General features: G+C 39.6%; 1 protein-coding gene across 1 annotated transcript; it reads right to left on the reverse strand.

Annotated features, from left to right (window-relative positions):
• Window positions 1-6825: 6825 nt before the first annotated feature.
• On the reverse strand, window positions 6826-9336 carry PCDHB1 (protocadherin beta 1). The gene has a single exon (XM_044240800.1). The coding sequence runs from the start codon at window positions 9334-9336 to the stop codon at window positions 6880-6882; it is 2457 nt and encodes an 818-aa protein (XP_044096735.1). The 3' UTR covers window positions 6826-6879.
• Between the last annotated feature and the right edge of the window lie 10847 nt (window positions 9337-20183).

Consider the following 20183-nt stretch of genomic DNA (forward strand, 5'->3'; position numbering starts at 1 on the left):
CAGACAGAGATCACAAGTAGGCAGAGAGGCAGGCAGAGAGAGAGGAGGAAGCAGGCTCCCTGCTGAGCAGAAAGCCCGATGTGGGGCTCGATCCCAGGACTCTGAGATCATGACCTGAGCCGAAGGCAGAGGCTTAACCCACTGAGCCACCCAGGCGCCCCAATTATTTTTTGTTTTCTGTTTTTCTTTTCTCTAGTTTTCTGTAGGTTACTTGACCACTTTTAAAATTTTGATTTTATCTATAGTGTTTCTGAGTATATTGCTTTACAAGGCTTTTTAGCAGCTGCTTCTAAGTATTATACATAGATAACTTCTCAGTCTACTGGTGTCATCATTTCACCTGTTTGAATGCAGTATAAAGATCTTACCTCCCCTCTGTGTCTTTACTCTCTATCTTGTTTATAATATTGTCTTGTTTATTCCCTCTATATATGTTCAGAACCACATTGAGCAGTATTATCATTTTTGTTTAAACATAATTTAGAAGACCCAAGAGGAGAAGAAAGTATATTGTGTTCACCCATTTTTTAAAAACTCACTGTGCTTGTTATTCCTTCCTGAAATTTCAAGTTTTCTTTTCAAATTATTTCCTGTCTGTTTGAGGAACTTGTCTTAGCCATTCTTTTAGGGTCAGTCTACTGATGACAGAGTCTTTTAGTTTTCCTTAATCTGAGAATGTCTTGATGTCTTATTCCTGAAGGATATTTTAATGGTATGGGATACTAGGTTGACAGTTCTTTTCTTTCAGTCACTAAAAACATTGTATTACTTGCTTCTAGCCTCTATTATTTCTGATGAAAAATCCCCTATAATTCAAATTATCTTCCCCCTATAGGTAATGTGTCATTTTTCTCTAGCTGCTTTCAAGACTTTTTGTCTTAATTTTCAGAAGTTTGATGTAGATTTCTTTGGGTTTTTCCTGTTTGAAGTTTGCTCAGCTTTTTAAATATCCACATTTGTATCTTTTGCCAAATTTGAGTAGGTTTTCAGTCTATCTCTTTGAGTACCCCTATCTTCCTTCTCCTTTCCTATTAGGACACCAATGACACAAATATTATATCTTTTATTATTTTCCCATATATCTCTGAAGCTCTGTGCATTTATTTTTCAGTATATTTTCTTTCTTGTTCAGATTAGGTAATTTCGATTGCTCTTTATTTCAAGTAACTAATTCTTTTGTCTCTTTCCTCCCGTCTACTGTTCAGCCTATCCACTAAACTTTTTATTTGGGCTACTGTGTATCTCCAGTTCTAAAATTTCCATTTGGTTCTTCTTCATATTTTTTATTTCTTTATTAAGACTTTATTCTTTAAAAAATATTAAATTTTTAATTATATTCAGTTAGTGAAAATATAGTACATCATTAGTTTTTGATGTAGTGTTCAGTGATTCATTGTGTATTAAATTTTTAATTTTAATTTCAGAATAGTTAACATACCATGCTATATTACTCTCAGGTGTACAACGTAGTGAAGCAATAATACTATACATTATCAGTGCTTATCATGTAAGTGTACTCTTTAATCTCTGTTTCCTATTATATTCATCCTCCTGCCCATATCCCCTCTTGTAACTTTCAGTTTGTTCTCTATAGGTAAGAGTCTGATGGGGTGGCTTACCTGGGTGGCTCAGTTGGTTGGCTGGCTGACTCTTGATTTCAGCTCCAGTCATGGTCTTGGGGTCGTGGGATGGAGCCCCATGTTGGGCTCCTCTCAGTGCAAGTCTGCTTGTCCCTCTTCCTCTTGATCTGCTCTTCCCTCCTGTCCCTCCCCCAACTCACAGGCAAACTCTCTCTCTCTTTCAAATAAATGGATAAATCTTTTTTTAAAAAAGACTTTCTTGGCTTGTCTTTTTCACTTCTTTTGTTTCTTAAATTTCGCATATGAATGAAATCATATGGTATTTGTCTTTCTCTGACTGACTTACCTTGCTTAGCCTTATTACTCTCTAGCTCCATCGACATTGTTGCAAATGGAAAGATTTCATTCTTTATATGGCTGAATAATATTCTATTGTGTACATGTATATACAAACACATAAACACACATATGTATGTCACATCATATATGTATTACCTCTTCATTATCTATTGATGGGACACTTGGGATGCTTCTGTAATTTTGCTATAAATAATGCTGTAAATATGCTTTAATAAACATAAGTATGCATATATCCTTTTGTATTAGTGTTTTTGTATTATTTGGGTAAATGCCCAGTAGTGCAGCTACTGGATCAAAGGATAGTTCTATTTTTAATTTTTTGAGGAAACTCCATTCTGTTTTCCACAGTGCCTGCACCATTCTGTAACCCCACAAACAGTGTATGAGAGTTTCTTTTTCTCCACATCCTTTGCCAGCACTTGTTATTTCTTGTGTTTTTTATTTTAAACATTCTGACACATGTGGTGATAGCTCATTGTGGTTTTGATTTGAATTTTCCTGATGGTGAGTAATGTTGAACATCTTTTCCTATGTCTGCTGGCTATCTGGATGTCTGCTTTGGAGAAATGTCTGTTCATGTCTTCTGCCCATTTAAAAAATTAGATTATTTGGTTTTGGGTGTTGAGCTGTGTGAGTTCTTTATATATTTTGGATACTAACCCTTTACTAGATATGTCATTTGCAAATGTCTTCTCTCATTCAGTTGGTTGTCCATTAGTTTTGTTTATTGTTTCCTTTGCTTTGCAGAAGCTTTTTATTTTGAGGTATTCCCAATAGTTTATTTTGGCTTTATTTTTCCCTTGCCTCAGGAGACATATCTAGAAAAATGTTGCATTGCTGATGTCAGAGAAATTACTACCTGTGTTGTCTTCAAGGATTTTTATGATTTCAGATCTTATATTTAGCTCTTTAGTCCATTTTGAGTTTATTTTTGTGTATGGTGTAAGAAAATGGCCCGTTCTTTTGCATATAGCTGTCCAGTTTTTTCAACACCATTTGTTAAAGAGACTGTCCTTTCCCCCTTGCATATTCTTGTCTCTTTTGTCAAAGATTAATAGACCCATAATCATGGATTTGTTTCTGGGCTCTTTATCCTGTTCTATTGATCTACATGTCTGTTTTTATGCCAGTACTACAGCTTTGTAGTATAACTTGAAATCTCGAATTGTGGTAATTCCTACTTTGCTTTTGTTTTTCAAGATTGTTTTGGCTATTACAGGTCTTTTGTGGTTCCATACAAATTTTAGGATCATTTGTTCTAGTTTTGTGAAAAATGTTGTTGGCATTTTGATAGGATTGCATTAAATGTACAGATGGCATTGGGTAGTATGGATATTTTTACAGTATTTTGTTCTTCCAATCCATGAGAATGGAATACAAACATGGAAAGCCATTTGTGTTTGTCATAACTTGAGAAGTATTTTGGTTTTTCAACCTTTTTTTCATGAACAAGATAGACCCATTCTAGCTTCTGGCTGTAAGCAGTGACCCTGGCTTTTATTCTCTATCTTGCATAGAGAATTTTTTTCCTGATAGCCAAAAAGAACCAAACTTATGGCAACCGATGCCAGCTTCAATCCTGCAGCTCAGAAATGCAAGGGTTTCATCCCTGTTCATCATTTTATGTTTGTTCCACTTTTGTTTCATAATTTCTAATTTTTTATTTTAAAATTTTATCTATTTTTTCTATATTCATATGAGCAGAGCATGGTACACAGAAGCATAAACTTATTTCACCAGCTTAACAGAAAACTGTTTTTACTTTTTAATATTTTGTTTCAGTGTTACATAAACACAGCCAATACTTTAATAATATTATTTTTATAGTGTTACTTAAATTTGTAAACAAAGTCAAATTTTTCGTTGAAGAGCAGGTGTCTGATCAGTTGCATGCTTTGATGACATTCAACTGTATAGAAAATAGACCTTTAAGGGGCACCTGGGATAAGTATCTGTCTTCTGCTCTGGTCATGATCTCAGGGTCTTGGGATGGAGCCCTGAATCAAGCTCCCTGCTCAGTAGGGAGTCTGCTTATTCCTCTCCCTCTGCCTCTCTGCCCGCTTTTGTGCTCTCTTTCAAATAAATAAATAAAATCTTTTAAAAAGACAGAGATCACAAGTAGGCAGAGAGGCAAGTAGGCTCCCTACTGAGCAGAGAGCCCGACATGGGGCTCAATCCCAGGACCTAGGATCATGACTTGAGCTGAAGGCAGAGGCCTTAACCCATTGAGCCACCCAGGCACCCTGAATAAATAAAACCTTAAAAAAAAAAGGAAATAGATCTTTATATGGGAAACTTACATGGATGAATTCTGCTTCCACAAATGAAACTAATTCATCTTTTTTTGAGAGAGAGAGAAAGGGAGAGAGAGAGCGGGAGAGAGAGAGAGCAGGAAGAGGGGCAGAGAGAGAGAAAGAGAATTTCAAGCAGACTCCACACCCAGTGCACAGCCCCACTTGGGGCTGGATCTCATGACCCTGAGATCATGACCTGAACCAAACCAAGGGTCAGATACCTAATCAACTGAGTCTCCCAGGCACCCTGAGACAAATTCATCTTTAAATTATATACAACTGGGGCATCTGGGTGGCTCAGTCAGGTAAGTGTCTGCCTTCAGCTCACGTTATGATCTTGGAGTCCTGGGATTGAGCCCCACATCAGGCTTCCTGCTCATCAGGGAGTCTGCTTCTCCTTCTCCCTCTGCTCCTCTCCTTCCTTGTGTTCTCTCTCTCTCTCTTGCTCACTCGCTCTCTCAAATAAATAAATAAAATCTTAAAAAAATAAATTACACACAACTAATAAATCATTGAAATGCATCAAAAAGTAATGATGTACTGTTTGTTGGCTAATTGTGTGTAAATTAAAAAATAAACCAGCAACAACAAAATATAGAGACATGACAGAGAAGGCAATGTATTTACTTATTTTTAGGAGAATAACTGACACCTCTATTATACATAGCTTATAAATATCTAAACATGCCCATATAATAAAATTCAAACTTTTCATAGTTTAGTATCTATTTGATAGTTTTATAATTTAATGGAAATATTAAGTCAAGTTAATGTAATTTTCATTTAAAGTTAAAACATCATTATGAAGAAACCTTAACAAGATTTGAGAAACTTATACTTAAGATCATATAGCATACATGGTTATAAAGAAATACTTATTTTGGTCAAAATGTGTTCATGTGGATAATTCCAGTTTTAAAAAACTGCTTTTCATTCCAGATAAAGGGTTTGCTGAACAACAAAATAAATAATAACATTGGATTATAACCCAAATAATAAAATATATACCCATGAGTCTATATATTAAAAAATAACTACATAATGAATAAGTGGAGGAGAAAGGAAAAGTTTTTCTTGGAGAAGAATTTCAATTAATTAATGCAAAAGGAATGGAAATAGAAAATTATCATTCTAATGCCACAGTGTTAATTGCCATAGGAAATATCTAGTAATGGATACTCAAATTAGCAGGCAAAAGTTTAAGCAGAAATACGATATTTGCATAATTTCAAAGTGTCTCTCACCAAGTATTTATTAATTACAAGAAAAAACAGTAACTTTATAGTACAGAAACTTTGCAGATATTATCTTAACCAAGTGATGGAAATTAATATCACCTTAACACTATTTTTATATGTTAAGTATAACTGTATTCTTAAAAATGTTTTTTTTAAGATTTTATTTATTTATTTGACAGAGAGAGATCACAAGTAGGCAGAGAGGCAGGCAGAGAGAGAGAGAGAGAGAGGAGGAAGCAGGCTCCCTACTGAGCAGAGAGCCCGATGTGAGACTCGATGCCAGGATCCCGAGATCATGACCGGAGCCGAAGGCAGCGGCTTAACCCACTGAGCCACCCAGACGCCCTTTAAAAATGTTTAACATGGTAAATTTTATGTTGCTTTTAACCACAATTTTTTTAAAAAGATTAATATTACTGCTAAGTAGGACACATTGACATCAGGTACCCCAATAATGATGCACTGAGAAGGATACAGTATCATTTCTGTGGTAGTCTTCCCAATAATGCATAACATAAATCTAATCTGAAGAAGACAAAGACAATCTCAAATTGAGGGACATGTTTGTTAACTAAGCTTATTTTGGTAACCATTTCACAATACATGTGAGTCAAGTCATTATGCCATATACCTTGAATTTATACAGTGCTATACGTTAGTTATATATCAATAAAACTGAAAAAATCAAATCTGGTAATATCTGACAATGTATCTTTCCTTAAGGCTACTTAATTGGTATTTAAGATCACTTTTTTCTTTTATATCTTTTTTATTTTATAGTTGTGTGCTAGCACCTGTTAACTACAGTAAGCCTAATTTATTTTTTCCCTCATCTACCTTTCATTCCCCACATTCAAATAATTTCTCTCTGATAAGGAATGAAATAGACTTTAGTGTATAAAGAGAGGTTTGAGACTTGCCTAAGGCTCTAAACAACCATTAAGAAATCACCTGTAACTTATTTTTGGGAAACATTCCTGAACTGAATCTCTTTGGTCTTATATCTGCCCTTACTCACCTTCTCAAATAAGTCAATCCTTTTTTTTTCTTTACTTTTCCTTCCATCTGATTACCTATAAGGACCACCATTCACCAGGCATTTGCATTGTTATGAATGATGGCAGGCAAGATGTTGAGTCAAAGATGATCTCCACATACTGAGAGGCAAAAATCTAAAATTTCTGAGTGATAATAAAATATATGTCTGCTTCTCAAATCTAATTGCTTTCTGATGTATCAAAACTAGGACCTGGTTTTCGTCCCTATGCATACGTAACTGTCTAATGGAAAATGATTTAAAGGCAAAATAACAGGATATCTTTACGGAACTAAGCATTTCTAGGGCCAGAACTAATGAACTTTTGGGAGAGACATAAATAATGCCTACATATAGCTCATGAGTAAAAACTACATACTGTTGTCAGGTACTTGGCCATGGTCCTCTGACCCCTGAGACCTATTCCTATTAGAGTCTGGTGGTAAACGGGAGCCAGCTTCTGTTTTTGTCTCTCCAGTGCCATGCGGGAAGGGGAAGTTGGGCATAAAGCGTTTAAGAAACCGAAACTCACTATTGCTGGTGCCAGTGGCTGAGCACATTTCATAGGGACATGGTTGAGATAACGATCCATTGGCCCCTCTTTGTACCAGGTTATTAGGGAAATTACAGTCATCATAGAAATGCTCTTGAACTGTGAACTTTTCTCTGTATTTAACCTTCTGGTAGATGTGTATACCAAAGATCACTGTGACAGAGAGGAGAAAGAGAAAGGAAAGCACAGCCAGAGAAATGACCAAATATTTAGTGGATGTATTTACCCTTGTAGGATTCTTGGAAGGATCCCGGAACTGCAGATAGGGTTCAGAAAAACCATTTACCAGCAAGATGTTGAGTGAGGCAGTAGTGGAAAGAGCTGGTTGGCCATGATCCTGAACAAGAATGATCAGTTTCTGAATCATGGGGTCTCTTTCAGATATCTGCCGCAATGTACGGATTTCCCCATTTTGTTGTTGAACAGAGAATAACCCAGGGTCAGTGGCCTTAAGGAGATGATATGAAAGCCAAGAATTCTGACCTGAGTCACCATCCACAGCCACTACCTTGGTCACCAGGAAGCCTGCATTTGCTGACCTGGGCACCAGGTCGTTGCAGGGTAAGGTGCCATTCTGCAGTGGGTACAAGATCATTGGGCGGTTGTCATTGTCATCCAGAACAACCACCCTGACAGTAACCTGGCTACTCAGTGAGAGGAAGCCCCCATCAGTTGCCTTTACCACAAACTGAAAATTTTGAATGGCCTCATAATCCATGGTTCTAAGTGCATAGAGCTTCCCATTGTCTGAATTTATGGAGATGTAAGCAAAGACTGATAAATCTCCACTTTGTGGAGGCAGCAGAGTATATGTTACTTGGGCATTCTCACCCAAATCTAGATCCTCAGCGTGAACTTTGCCAATAAAAATTGCTGGGCTGTTGTTTTCTCGAACAGTCAAAATGTAGGAGTCTTCCTGAAATACTGGGGGATTGTCATTAATGTCAGCTATTAACACCTCAATCACAGTTTCTGTGAACAGACTGGGTGGTCCAGTATCCATGGCAACAATGGTGATGTTGTAGCCTGAAACCTCTTCCCGATCCAAGCCTCTGTCAGTAACCAATGAGTAAGAATTCCGGAAAGTCGGTTTGACCGCAAAAGGAAGGTCTTCTCTGAGGAAACAGGTGATTTTTCCTCCCACCCGAACATCCCGATCTCGAATAGAGAAAAGGGCCACTACAGTTTGTAGTGGGGAGTCCTCAGGGAGAGGGCTGGACACAGAGGAAACTGTCACCTCAGGAGGATTGTCATTAACATCCACTACTTCCACCAGGACTTTGCTGTGGGCAGAGAGGCCCCCTCCATCGGTGGCTTGAATGTCAATATCATATGTTTCAATTGCTTCAAAATCTAGGGGCCCCCTCAGTCGAACCTCTCCAGTGTGAGAGTCAACCTGAAATGTTTGGAGAACTGCTTCTGGATTTTGAGCCAAGGAATAAGTGATTTCCTTGTTAGAGCCCTCATCCAGGTCTGTGGCACTCACAGTGGCCACCAAGGAACCATTGGCGCTATTTTCTGGTACCTGAGCACGGTACACCAGCCTAGAGAACTGAGGCACGTGGTCATTGACATCCAGAACCTCCACACGGATGTGCGCGATGCCCGACTTGGGTGGGGACCCGCCATCCACTGCCGTAATTGTCAAGTTGACTTCCGGCTGGTCCTCTCTGTCCAGGGGCTTATCCAAGACCAGCTCAGCATATTTGGGCCCATGACTGCGAAAGCGGGTGTGCAGGTGGAAATACGCATTGCGGCTCAAGGTGTAATTTTGAAGACCATTGAGGCCCACGTCCAGATCCTGGGCGCTCTGCAGAGGAAAACGTGAACCCAGGGGCGTGCTCTCTGGAATCTTTAAAAGCGGCTCCTTGTTCAGGAAAATCGGGGCATTGTCATTGATATCAAATACCCTGACCTCAACCCGAAAGGACTGCAGCGGCTCCACCAGGACTATTTCAAAGTGCAGGACGCACGGGTCAGCTTTGCCACACAGTGACTCCCTATCCAGCTTCTCCTTCACGAACAGATCCCCGGTCTTACGGTGGAGACGGAAATGCAGTTTGTTGCCTTCAGAAACCAGCCGCGCCCCGCGCGCAGCCAGCTTCCCAATCTCCAGCCCCAGGTCCTTAGCCACATTAGCCACAAACGAACCGCTCTCCATCTCTTCCGCCACTGAATAGCGGATGGTGGCCGCACTCCCCACAGATACGCACAACATAAAGAGAAGAGACCCTACTTGCCTGCTCTGCAGGAGTTTTCTGCGCGCCGCCGCCATCCGTTCTCACAGGCGCACTCTCGCAGCAGCCACTCACCACCTGCTGCAGATAGACTTCACTTTTCTGCCAACAGGTTGCTGCAACTGGGGCTGTCGGCTTTGCCCGTCTCTAACCGCAGCGCCACCAAGGGCTAACCGCGCCCGGTGAGCTGTTTTGCACTTGAAAGAAAATTTGCATTGAGCAACTCAACTCCCCAGTCTACCTAGTGTATTAATAGGTATGTTCTCATTCCAGAGATTAGGTAGAGGATGCAAGTTGTTGCCGAAGCAACGGCTGACTCTAACCCGCCTTTTAATTCCCTTTCAGAGAAAAAGTCCTTGGGAATTAAGAAGCCAATGAGGATACTCACTCAAGCTGAAGTCACCAGTCTGTGAGGCGGCTGGGGCCCCTGCAGCAACCGGCAAAGCTCGAGTAAGCAAGCTACTTTGCATACTCCGCACAGTCCGCCCAGAGATTAAGGGAGAAGCAAAAAGATCCTGGAGCCAAACGAACGGCTGCGAGGGGCGGGGAACTATTGAAAGTGATAGGTAGGAAAAAGAAAAGAGCTAGATGTTTCTTTCAGGAACCTGGTATCCAGTAGATATATTGATAGGGTAACTGGCCAATTAGGCTCTTGATTTGCACAAATCTACTCCCTTCCCCAAACTCTCAAACACTCAGGAAGCAGGGCTTGACACTTAGGATTATGATGGCAGTAATATTTACTCTGTTGTTTACCTGCATTATTTAATTTAATCCTTACAACGACTCTATGAAGTCCACATTAGTATTTCTTTTTTTACAGGCAAAGAAACTGAGACTGGATATATTATGTTACTCTCCCAAGAGCCCCTACTGAATAAATAATTAGAGAAGGAATTCAATTAATTTTGTCTGACTCCAGAGTCTGTGCTGTTAATCAGTATATTATTCTGTTTCCCTGATAACATAGTGGACAAATGAAATGAAGACGTTTGGCTTTGGATTTGAAAGGAAATAAGAGACTACTTACATATCCTGAAAATGACTAGATAGAAATTTGGGAGATACTTGTTCAGAGTTTCCTTTACAACCATGGATAATGGAATGTTTAAGAATGATAAGCCATCTCAAAAAAGATTCCTCAATCTCCATTACAAATCTTAACATTTGGCTTGAGTGTGCATCTCTAAACAATTTAATTTTGTCTCTTAAAAAGCTGCATATCAAAGTGAATACAAAGAAATGTATGGATGGTAATATTTTTTACTATGGTAAAAAAAAAAAAAACATAACATTATAGTAGAGGGGCGCCTAGGTGGCTCAGTGGGTTAAGCCTCTGCCTTCAGCTCAGGTCATGATCTCAGGATCCTGGGATCAAGCCCCGCATCGGGGCTCTCTGCTCAGCGGGGAGCCTAATTCCCCTCCTCTCTCTCTGCCTGCCTCTCTGCCTACTTGTCATATCTGTCAAATAAATAAAGTCTTTTTTAAAAAGTTTATAGTGGGGGCGCCTGGGTGGCTCAGTGGGTTAAGCTGCTGCCTTCGGCTCAGGTCATGATCTCAGGGTCCTGGGATCGAGTCCCGCATCGGGCTCTCTGCTCAGCGGGGAGCCTGCTTCCCTCTCTATCTCTCTCCCTGCCTCTCCATCTACTTGTGATTTCTCTCTGTCAAATAAATAAATAAAATCTTTTAAAAAAAAGTTTATAGTGGATAATCTTTTCAACCTAGTTTCTTACCTTCAGTATGTAGCTCAAGGTGAGACTGACGTTGGTTTAGTTCTCATTCATCTATTCCATCGCTGTGGAGAATTCCAGAGTATTGTCAATACCCTTTGGCTACAGAGCATCAGGAACTCACCTGTCGTTAAACAGAATTGTATTTTCTGACTTAGTGGAATAAGAGAGACTGTACACCCCAGAGAATCATGAGACAGCTTGGTAAAAGGGTGTTAGAAAGGACTTAGGGTATTTAATCTCATGCAAGGTGATTTGGGTGGGTGGTTAAAGCAGGATTCTATTCCATGGGATGCTGTCAGAAATGGAGTTGATAACTATGGTCAAGTGTATTAATAATTCTCAGAAGGTAAGAGAAAGGAGGTAAAGCTATGAATTGCAAACAAGATGTAACTGATGTATCAGCCAGAATAGAAACATATTACATCAATTTTTGTGGATTGGACAGTGTTCTTTTTTGTCGGTATTTAGACAGGATTGTGGTATGCTCTTTTTTAAAATTTGATCCATCACAGTCACAGACTGGCCTTGTGTAATGTTGGTGTTCTATGAAATTATTTTGTTCAATAGGGGAACACCATCGCCCAGCTGGGAGCATCAGGCCAGCAGCTAGTTGTCAGATATTGCTTTTGTCTTTTTCAGTATAAATATAGCAAACTCATTTAGCCATTCTTTTGAGAATTGCTGCTGTCCATAGCAGTATGCCCTTGTATATGTCATTTTGTGAACATGTACACATATTTTGGGTGAGGGGGTGTATACTCAGAGGAGGCACTGCTGTCATAGGGTATGTTCTTTTCAGCTTTCCTTCATATGCCCAAAGCTACTAAGAGGTAGTACCAATCTATAATCTGATCAGCAGTCTAATCTCTAGGTGTTGAAATTCTTACCAACACCTAGCATTCCTCATCTTTTTAAAGTGCTATCTCAGGGTGGGTGTAATTGCATTTCTCTGTTGATTAATTATTGATGAAGTAGGACACTTTAATTTGTCTTTAGTCACCTGGTTATTCTTTGGGTGGGGGTAGAGTTGTTTGGGTCTCATGCCCATTTTTCCCACTGGACCATTTACCTTTTTTCTATTGATTTGTAGCTCTTCATATATTCTGAATATGAGTCCTGAATATCACAAGTGAGAGAATGAGAAATGATTACCTTTAGTTAATATATGTCTACAGAGTTTTTGTTTAAAAAGGAGGTATTTCTCCCAGTGATTCACACATTAGGCAGAAGCTTATGGCATCTTAGGGAAACTTTTTAAAAATTGAGATATAATTGACATGTAACATAATGGATACGATATCAGTTTCCAAAGTACAACATAATGATTTGGTATTTGTATATATTAAGAAATGATCATCAGAAGGTAAGTCTAGTTAGCATCTATGACCACATGGAATTAAAATATTTTTTCTTGTGATGGGAACTTTTTAAAATGTATTTTAATTTCAAATTTTTTTTAAGATTCTATTTGTTTGTCAGAGCGAGAGAGAGAGAGCAAGAGAGCAAAAGCCAGGGAAGCAGCAGGTAGAAGGAGAAGCAGGCTCCCCAACAAGCAGGGAGCCTGATTCAGAACTCAATCCCACGACCGGAACTGAAGACAGAAACTTAACTGACTGAGCCAGCCAGTCATCCCTAATTCCAGTATGGTTAACAGTGTTATAGGCATTTTGGGTGCACTCATCACAATACATGCCCTCCTTAGTTCCCATCACTGATTTCACTCAACTCCACACACCTGCCCAGCTGAGAATTTTTAGGATCTGTTCCCTTAGCAATTTTCAAATATACAATAGAGTATTAACTATAGTCACCACTGAGAAAGTCTTAATACAATCACTTTTCGGACTGCCTGGGTGGCTCAGTCAGTTAAGCCACTGCCTTAGGCTCAGGTCGTGATGGAGTCCCACATCGGGCTCATTACTCAGTGGGGAGCCTGCTTCTCTCTCTGTCTCTGCCTGCCACTTGGCCTGCTTGTGCGCTCTCTCTCTCTCTGACAAATAAATAAATAAATAAAATCTTAAAAAAATACAATCTATTTTCAAATAATTCATTCCAAAGCCATAAATTTTAAATTTAAAAAAATTATATTTTTTAAGACTCCCAGCTTTTGGTAATTTGTTACAGCAGTCCTAGAAACTAATACACAACATAAACTAAGTTGTGGCTTGAAATGTGCTCTAATAATTGGGCTTGCCCTCTTGGTCTTCTGCCACCTTGATAAAAACACTCTGTATAACCCACTGACCCAAGGATGAGGACAGAACAGTACTAGACAAAGCTTGCATACTAAAGTCAAGCTGATCTCAGCCTAAATCTGCTGACCCCATATGCATGAGTGGGAATTAATGTTGTTTTGAGCTACTAAGTTTTGAGGTGTTTTGTTACACTGTTCCACATGACAATAGCTCACTGATACAATATGCAAACATTTAATTTTGTTATGAGTTACTTGCAGACATTATGACATATCATCCCTAAATACCTCAACATGGGCATTTTCCTACATAACTTCACATACAATTATCACACTTGGGGAATTTAACATGAATATAATACTAATATGTAACATATATTCCATATTCTAACTTCCTTAATTGTTCCAATATTGCCTTTTGTGGTTATTTTTAAAAACTCAGAATACAATCAAGGATTGCACATTGCATTTAATTGTCATGATTTCCCAGCTTTTTCCTTTAAACTGCAACAGTTTAAGGAAAACATTCTTTAAAAGATTTTATTTTTGGGGGTGCCTGGGTGGCTCAGTGGGTTAAAGCCTCTGCCTTCAGCTCAGGTCATGGTCCTAGGGTCCTGGGATCAAGCCCCACATCTGGCTCTCTGCTCGGTGGGGAGCCTGCTTCCTCCTCTCTCTGCCTGCCTCTCTGCCTACTTGTGATCTCTATATGTCAAATAAATAGATTTTATTTATTTATTTAAAATCTAAAAGATTTTATTTATTTATTTGAGTTAGAGCGAAGAGGGAGAGAGAGAGAGGGAGAAGCAGACTCCCTGCTGAGCAGAGAGTCCATTACAGGGCTCCATGCCAGGACACTGAGATCATGACCTGAGCCAAAAGGAGATGCTTAAAGGACTGAGCCACCCAGATGCCCCTAAAGAAAGCATTTTTTAAAAATTGCTTTTATTTATTTGACAGAGAGAGAAAGAGAGATCACAAGTAGGCAGAGAGGCAGGTGGGGGTGCGTGGTGGGTGGGGGGAGGCAGGCTCCCTGCTGAGCAGAGAGCACAATGCGGGCCTCCATCCCAGGACACTGAGATCATGACCGGAGCCTAAGGCAGGGGCTTGTAACCCACTGAGCCACCCAGGCGCCGCCCCACCCCCAGCCTTTTTTTTTTTTTTAAGATTTTGTTTAATTATTTGAGAGAGAGAGATCACAAGTAGTCAGAGGCAGGCAGAGAGAAGGGGGAATCAGGCTCCCTGCTGAGCAGAGAGCCCAATGTGGGGCTTGATCCCAGGATCCTGAGACCATGACCTGAGCCGAAGACAGAGGCTTAACTCTCTGAGCCACCCAGGTACCCCTAGGAAAGCATTTTTAATAAATTATTTCTTTTTCATGATACCATCCTTTTTAAAGTATCATTTTACAGCATATTCCTCAATTTGGAATTGTCATTGTATCTTCATGATTAAATTCCAGTGAAATATTTTGGTGACTTTATATCCTTTTCAATGCATCACATTAGGAGGTATATAATGTCATTTATCCCATTACAGGTGATATTAAGTTTGACAATTTGGTTATAAAATAGCTTACATCAAATTTCTCTATTGGAAAAGTACCTTTTAATTCTTTTCATAATTAATTAGTTATCTGGGGAGAGATGCTTCAAAACTATGTGAATATGCTGTTTCCAAAACAATTATTTGGTGTTTCCCAACATACATGGGTGATACTTGCCTGAATTAGTACATACACACATACTTATATATATGTAATCATAGTACTTACACTTTTAATTCATTAATGCAGATTTCTTCCTTCCCACCCCCAACCTGTATTTGTAGCCTTGTACCAAAGTGAGAATCTTTGCTTCCCAACACTATCAATGTATTTACTTATTATCTAAATCTTATATTATATGGTACTTTTACTGTAAGATCCAACAATCACTCTCCTTGTTATTTACCCAAAGGAGATGAAAACTTATGTCCATGCAAAGCTCTGTGCACAAATGTTTAGAACAGCTCTATTCATAATTGCTAAAACTTGGAAGAATCCAAGATGTCCTTTAGTTATGTCTTTGGTTGCTTCCAAGTTTGGGCAATAATGATTTAAGCTGTGTAAAAACCCATATTCAGGACTTGGTGTGGACAAGTTTTCAACTCCGTTGGCTATATACCAGAGAGCGTGACTGCTGGATCATATGGTAAAGAGAATGCATAGTTTCGTAAGAAACTGCCAAAATACCTTCCAAGGTGGTTGTACTATATTGCATTCTCAGAAACAATGAATAAGAGCCCCTGTTGTCCCATGTGCTCACCAGCATTTGGTGTTTTCAGGGTTGTGGATTTCGGTCATTTTAATAAGTATGTAGTAGCATCTTATTGTTGTTTTAATTTGTATTTTCCTGAGGACATATGATGTGGAGCATCTTTTTATATGTTTATTTGCCATCTTTACATCTTTATATAGGTGAAGAGCCTGTTAAGGTTTTTGTCTCATTTTTTAGCTGGGTTGTTTTCTTATTGCTGAGTTTTATGAATTTTTGCATATTTTGAATATTTATGAATCTTGGTCATTTGTCAGATATGTTTCTTGCAAATATTTTCTCCCAATTTGTGCCTTGTGCTTCTGTTCTCTTGAAAGTGTCTTTTGCTGATAAGAAATTTTTAATTTAATTTAATTTTTTTTGAGAGATTTTTATTTATTTATTTATTTGAGAGAGAGACAGTGAGAGAGAGCATGAGTGAGGAGAAGATCAGAGGGAGAAGCAGACACCCCATGGAGCTGGGAGCCCGATGTGGGACTCAATCCTGGGACTCCGGGATCATGACCTGGGCCGAAGGCAGTCCAACCAACTGAGGCACCCAGGCGTCCCAATTTAATTTATAAAAGATTTATTTTTTGTTTTGAGAAGGAGACAGAGAGGCTGCGGGGAGAGAAAGAGAATCCTGAAGCAGACTCCCCACCAATCAAGGAGTCTGACACAGGGTTCAATCTCAAGATCCTGAGATTACCCCCCAAGCCAAAACAAAGAACAGGATGCTCAACTGACTGAGCCACCCAGGAGCCCCCGATTTTTTTTATTTTAATGAAGTCAAACTAATCAATTATTTATTTCATGGGTCATAACTTTGGTATTGTATCTAAAAGTTCATCTCCACACCCAAGATTATCTAGATTTCCTGTTATTTTCTACAAGTTTTATAGTTTTGTAATTATATTTAGGTCTTTTTTCCCTTTTTTTTTTAAGAGAGAGAGCACCCACGTGTGCATGGGGTGGGGGCAGAGATACAGGGAAAAAAAGAATCTAAGCAGGCTCCATACCCAGCACAGAGCCTGATGTGGGGCTTGATCTCATGACCCCGAGATCATGACCTGAGCTGAAATCAAGAATCAGAGTTCAATCAACTGAGCCACCCAGGTGCCTCCATTTCCCTTTTTTCAGATAATTTTTATGAAGGGTATAAGAACTATATCTAGATTCATTTGTTTGGGTGCTTGGGTCTGCAGAAGGGATTGCAGTGGTTGTTCCAGGAGGGGGCAGGATGAAAAGCAGCCCCATCCCAGCGGCTGGATATATGGGATCACCAGCTTCAGAGAATTAAGAGGGCCAGGAGTAGCCTAGTTAGAGGAAGAATGTAACTTATGAAGGTTCCAAAGGGAAAAGAAGCAGTTTACCTTTCAGGATCAATAGCTCAGTATGCTGGAACATCAACAAACAAACAAACAAACAAAAGGCTCTGCTGTGGCTTTACTACTGTAGGAACAAAAATGGGGGGTTGAGGACTAGGGAAAGGAGAAGATGAGAGGAAAGGCTGAGTGTGGCTGAGTCATCCTTAATACAAAACAAGTGAAGCAAGCCACTCAGGGAAAGAGATGATGAGAGAAAGCCTGCACATTTTGCAGAACCATTTGTTGTGAAGATTGTTTTATCCATTGGATTGCCTTTGCTCCTTTGTCAAAGATCAGTTGGCGATTTTTTAAGAGATTTCACTTATCTATTTTAGAGACAGAGAGAGTACATGCAAATGGGGGTGGTTGGAGCAGGAGCAGAAGGAAAAGCAGACTCTGTGCCGAGCGCACAACCTGACACCAGCCGATACCCTGACACCAGGACCGCGACTGGAACCAAAATCAAGGCAGACGCCCAACCAACTAACCCACCCAGGCACCTCAGCTGACATTTTAAAAAAGGTTTTATTTATTTATTTGATGGGGTGGGGGACAAGCAGGGGAAGTAGCAGGAGCCCTACATGTGCAAAGGCAGATGCCTAACCAACTGAGCCACCCAGGCACCCCCAATTGACTTAAGAAGATTTTATTTATTTGTTTGTTTGTTTATAGCATGAGCAAGGGGATGGAGAGAGGGAGATGGAGAGGGAGAGACTCTCAAGCCAACTCTGTGCTGAGTGTGGAGCCCCAGGCAGGGCTCAATCCCACAAGCCTGAGATCATGACCTGAGTCAAAATCAAGAATTAGAAGGCTTAACCAACTGAGCCATCCGGGTACTCCTCAGTTGACTGTTTTTATGTGGGCTTATTTCTGGGCTATTTGTCTGTTTTTTTGCCAAAACTACTTTGTCTTGATTACTGTAGCTTTATAATAAGTCTTCAAATTAGCCAGTGTCAATCCTCTGACTTTGTTCTTTTTCAATATTGTGTTGACTCTTCTGGGTCTTTGACCTCTCCATATAAATTTAGAATCAGTTTGTCAATATCCACAAGAATATCCTGCTGGGATTTTTACTGAGATATTAACTATACATCAAGTTGGGAAGGACTGACATCTTGCCAATATGGAGTCTTCCTATCCAGGAACATGGAATATCTTTCCATTTATTTAGTTAGATTTCTTTTATCAGAATTTTTAAGTTTTTCTCATATAGATCTTGTACATATTTTGTTAGACTTACACCTAAGTGTTCCATTTTGGGGGGTGCTACTGTAAGTGGTATTGTGTTTTTATTTATTTAAAATTTTATTCATTCATCAAAGAGAGAGAGAGAGAGAGTCCACATGTGAGCACAAGCAGGGGGAGTGCAGAGAGAGAAGGAACTCCACCCCTCGCTGAGCAAGGAGCCTGATGTGGGACTCAAGCCCAGGATCCTGGGATCACGACCTGAGCCGAAGGCAGATGCACAACTGACTGAGCCACTCAGGTGTCCTAGTATTGTGTTTTTAATTTTAAATTCCACTTGTTCTTTACTGGTATATAGGAAAATGATTATCTTTTTTATATGATTCTCATATTCTGCAACATTGCTATAATTACTTATTAGTTCCAGGAGTTTTTTTTCCAATTTATTTATTTTCAGAAAAACAGTATTCATTATTTTTTCACCACACCCAGTGCTCCATGCAAGCTGTGCCCTCTATAATACCCACCACCTGGTACCCCAACCTCCCATCCCCCCGCCATTTCAAACCCCTCAGACTGTTTTTCAGAGTCCATAGTCTCTCATGGTTCACCTCCCCTTCCAATTTACCCAAATTCCCTTCTCCTCTCTAACGCCCCTTGTCCTCCATGCTATTTGTTATGCTCCACAAATAAGTGAAACCATATGATAATTGACTCTCTCTGCTTGACTTATTTCACTCAGCATAATCTCTTCCAGTCCCGTCCATGTTGCTACAAAAGTTGGGTATTCATCCTTTCTGATGGAGGCATAATACTCCATAGTGTATTTGGACCACATCTTCCTTATCCATTCGTCCACTGAAGGGCATCTTGGTTCTTTCCATAGTTTGGCGATCATGGCCATTGCTGCTATAAACATTGGGGTACAGATGGCCCTTCTTTTCACGACATCTGTATCTTTGGGGTAAATACCCAGGAGTGCAATTGCAGGGTCGTAGGGAAGCTCTATTTTTAATTTCTTGAGGAATCTCCACACTGTTCTCCAAAGAGGCTGCACCAACTTGCATTCCCACCAACAGTGTAAGAGGGTTCCCCTTTCTCCACATCCTCTCCAACACATGTTGTTTCCTGTTTTGTTAATTTTGGCCATTCTAACTGGTGTAAGGTGATATCTCAATGTGGTTTTAATTTGAATCTCCCTGAGGGCTAATGATGATGAGCATTTTTTCATGTGTCTGATAGCCATTTGTATGTCTTGATTGGAGAAGTGTCTGTTCATATCTTCTGCCCATTTTTTGATGTGTTTGTCTGTTTCGTGTGGGTTGAGTTTGAGAAGTTCCAGGAGTTTTTTGTTGAAACTTTTAGATTTTCTACATGCCTGTTCATGTAATCTGCCAACAGTTTTCTTTCTTTCTTCCTAAGCAGTATACATTTTGTTTCCTTTTCCAGACAATATTTTTTCCATGCAATGTTTAAAAGCAGTGGTGAGGGGTGCCTTGGTAGGTCAATCAGTTAAGTGTCTGTCTTCAGCTTGGGTCATGATCTCAGGGTCCTGGGATCAAGCCCCACATTGAGTTCTCTGCTCACCAGGGAGTCTGCTTCTCCTTCTCCCCCTCCTTTTCCCACAGCTTGTGTGTGCTCTTAAATAAATAAAATCTTAAAAAAATAAATAAAAGCAGTGGTGAGAGGAAACAGTTTTGCCCTGTTCTCCACCTTAGTGGAAAGCCACAGAGAATTTTTAGGGTAGTAAAACTATTCTGTAAGATACTAATGGTAAATATAGATCATCATATATTTGTCAAAGTTCATGGAATGTACACCACGAATGAACCAAATGGACTTTGGGAGATAATGATGCATCACTCACTGTTGGTTCACCTATTTTAACAAATGCACTACTCTCCTTCAAGGTGCTTATACTGAGGGAAGCCTGTACATGTTTGAGGGAAGGGAATATATGTAAACTCTGTAATTTGGGCTCAGTTTTCCCAGTGAATCAAAAACTGTGATTCAAAAACTGTTCTAAAAAAAAGTCTTTTAAAAAATATATATGTCAGGGCACCTGGGTGGCTTAGTGGGTTAAAGCCTCTGCCTTCAGCTCAGGTCATGATCTCA

The sequence above is a fragment of the Neovison vison genome, chromosome 1 (genome assembly GCF_020171115.1).
Source record: "Neovison vison isolate M4711 chromosome 1, ASM_NN_V1, whole genome shotgun sequence".
Classification (NCBI taxonomy): Eukaryota; Metazoa; Chordata; class Mammalia; order Carnivora; family Mustelidae; genus Neogale; species Neogale vison.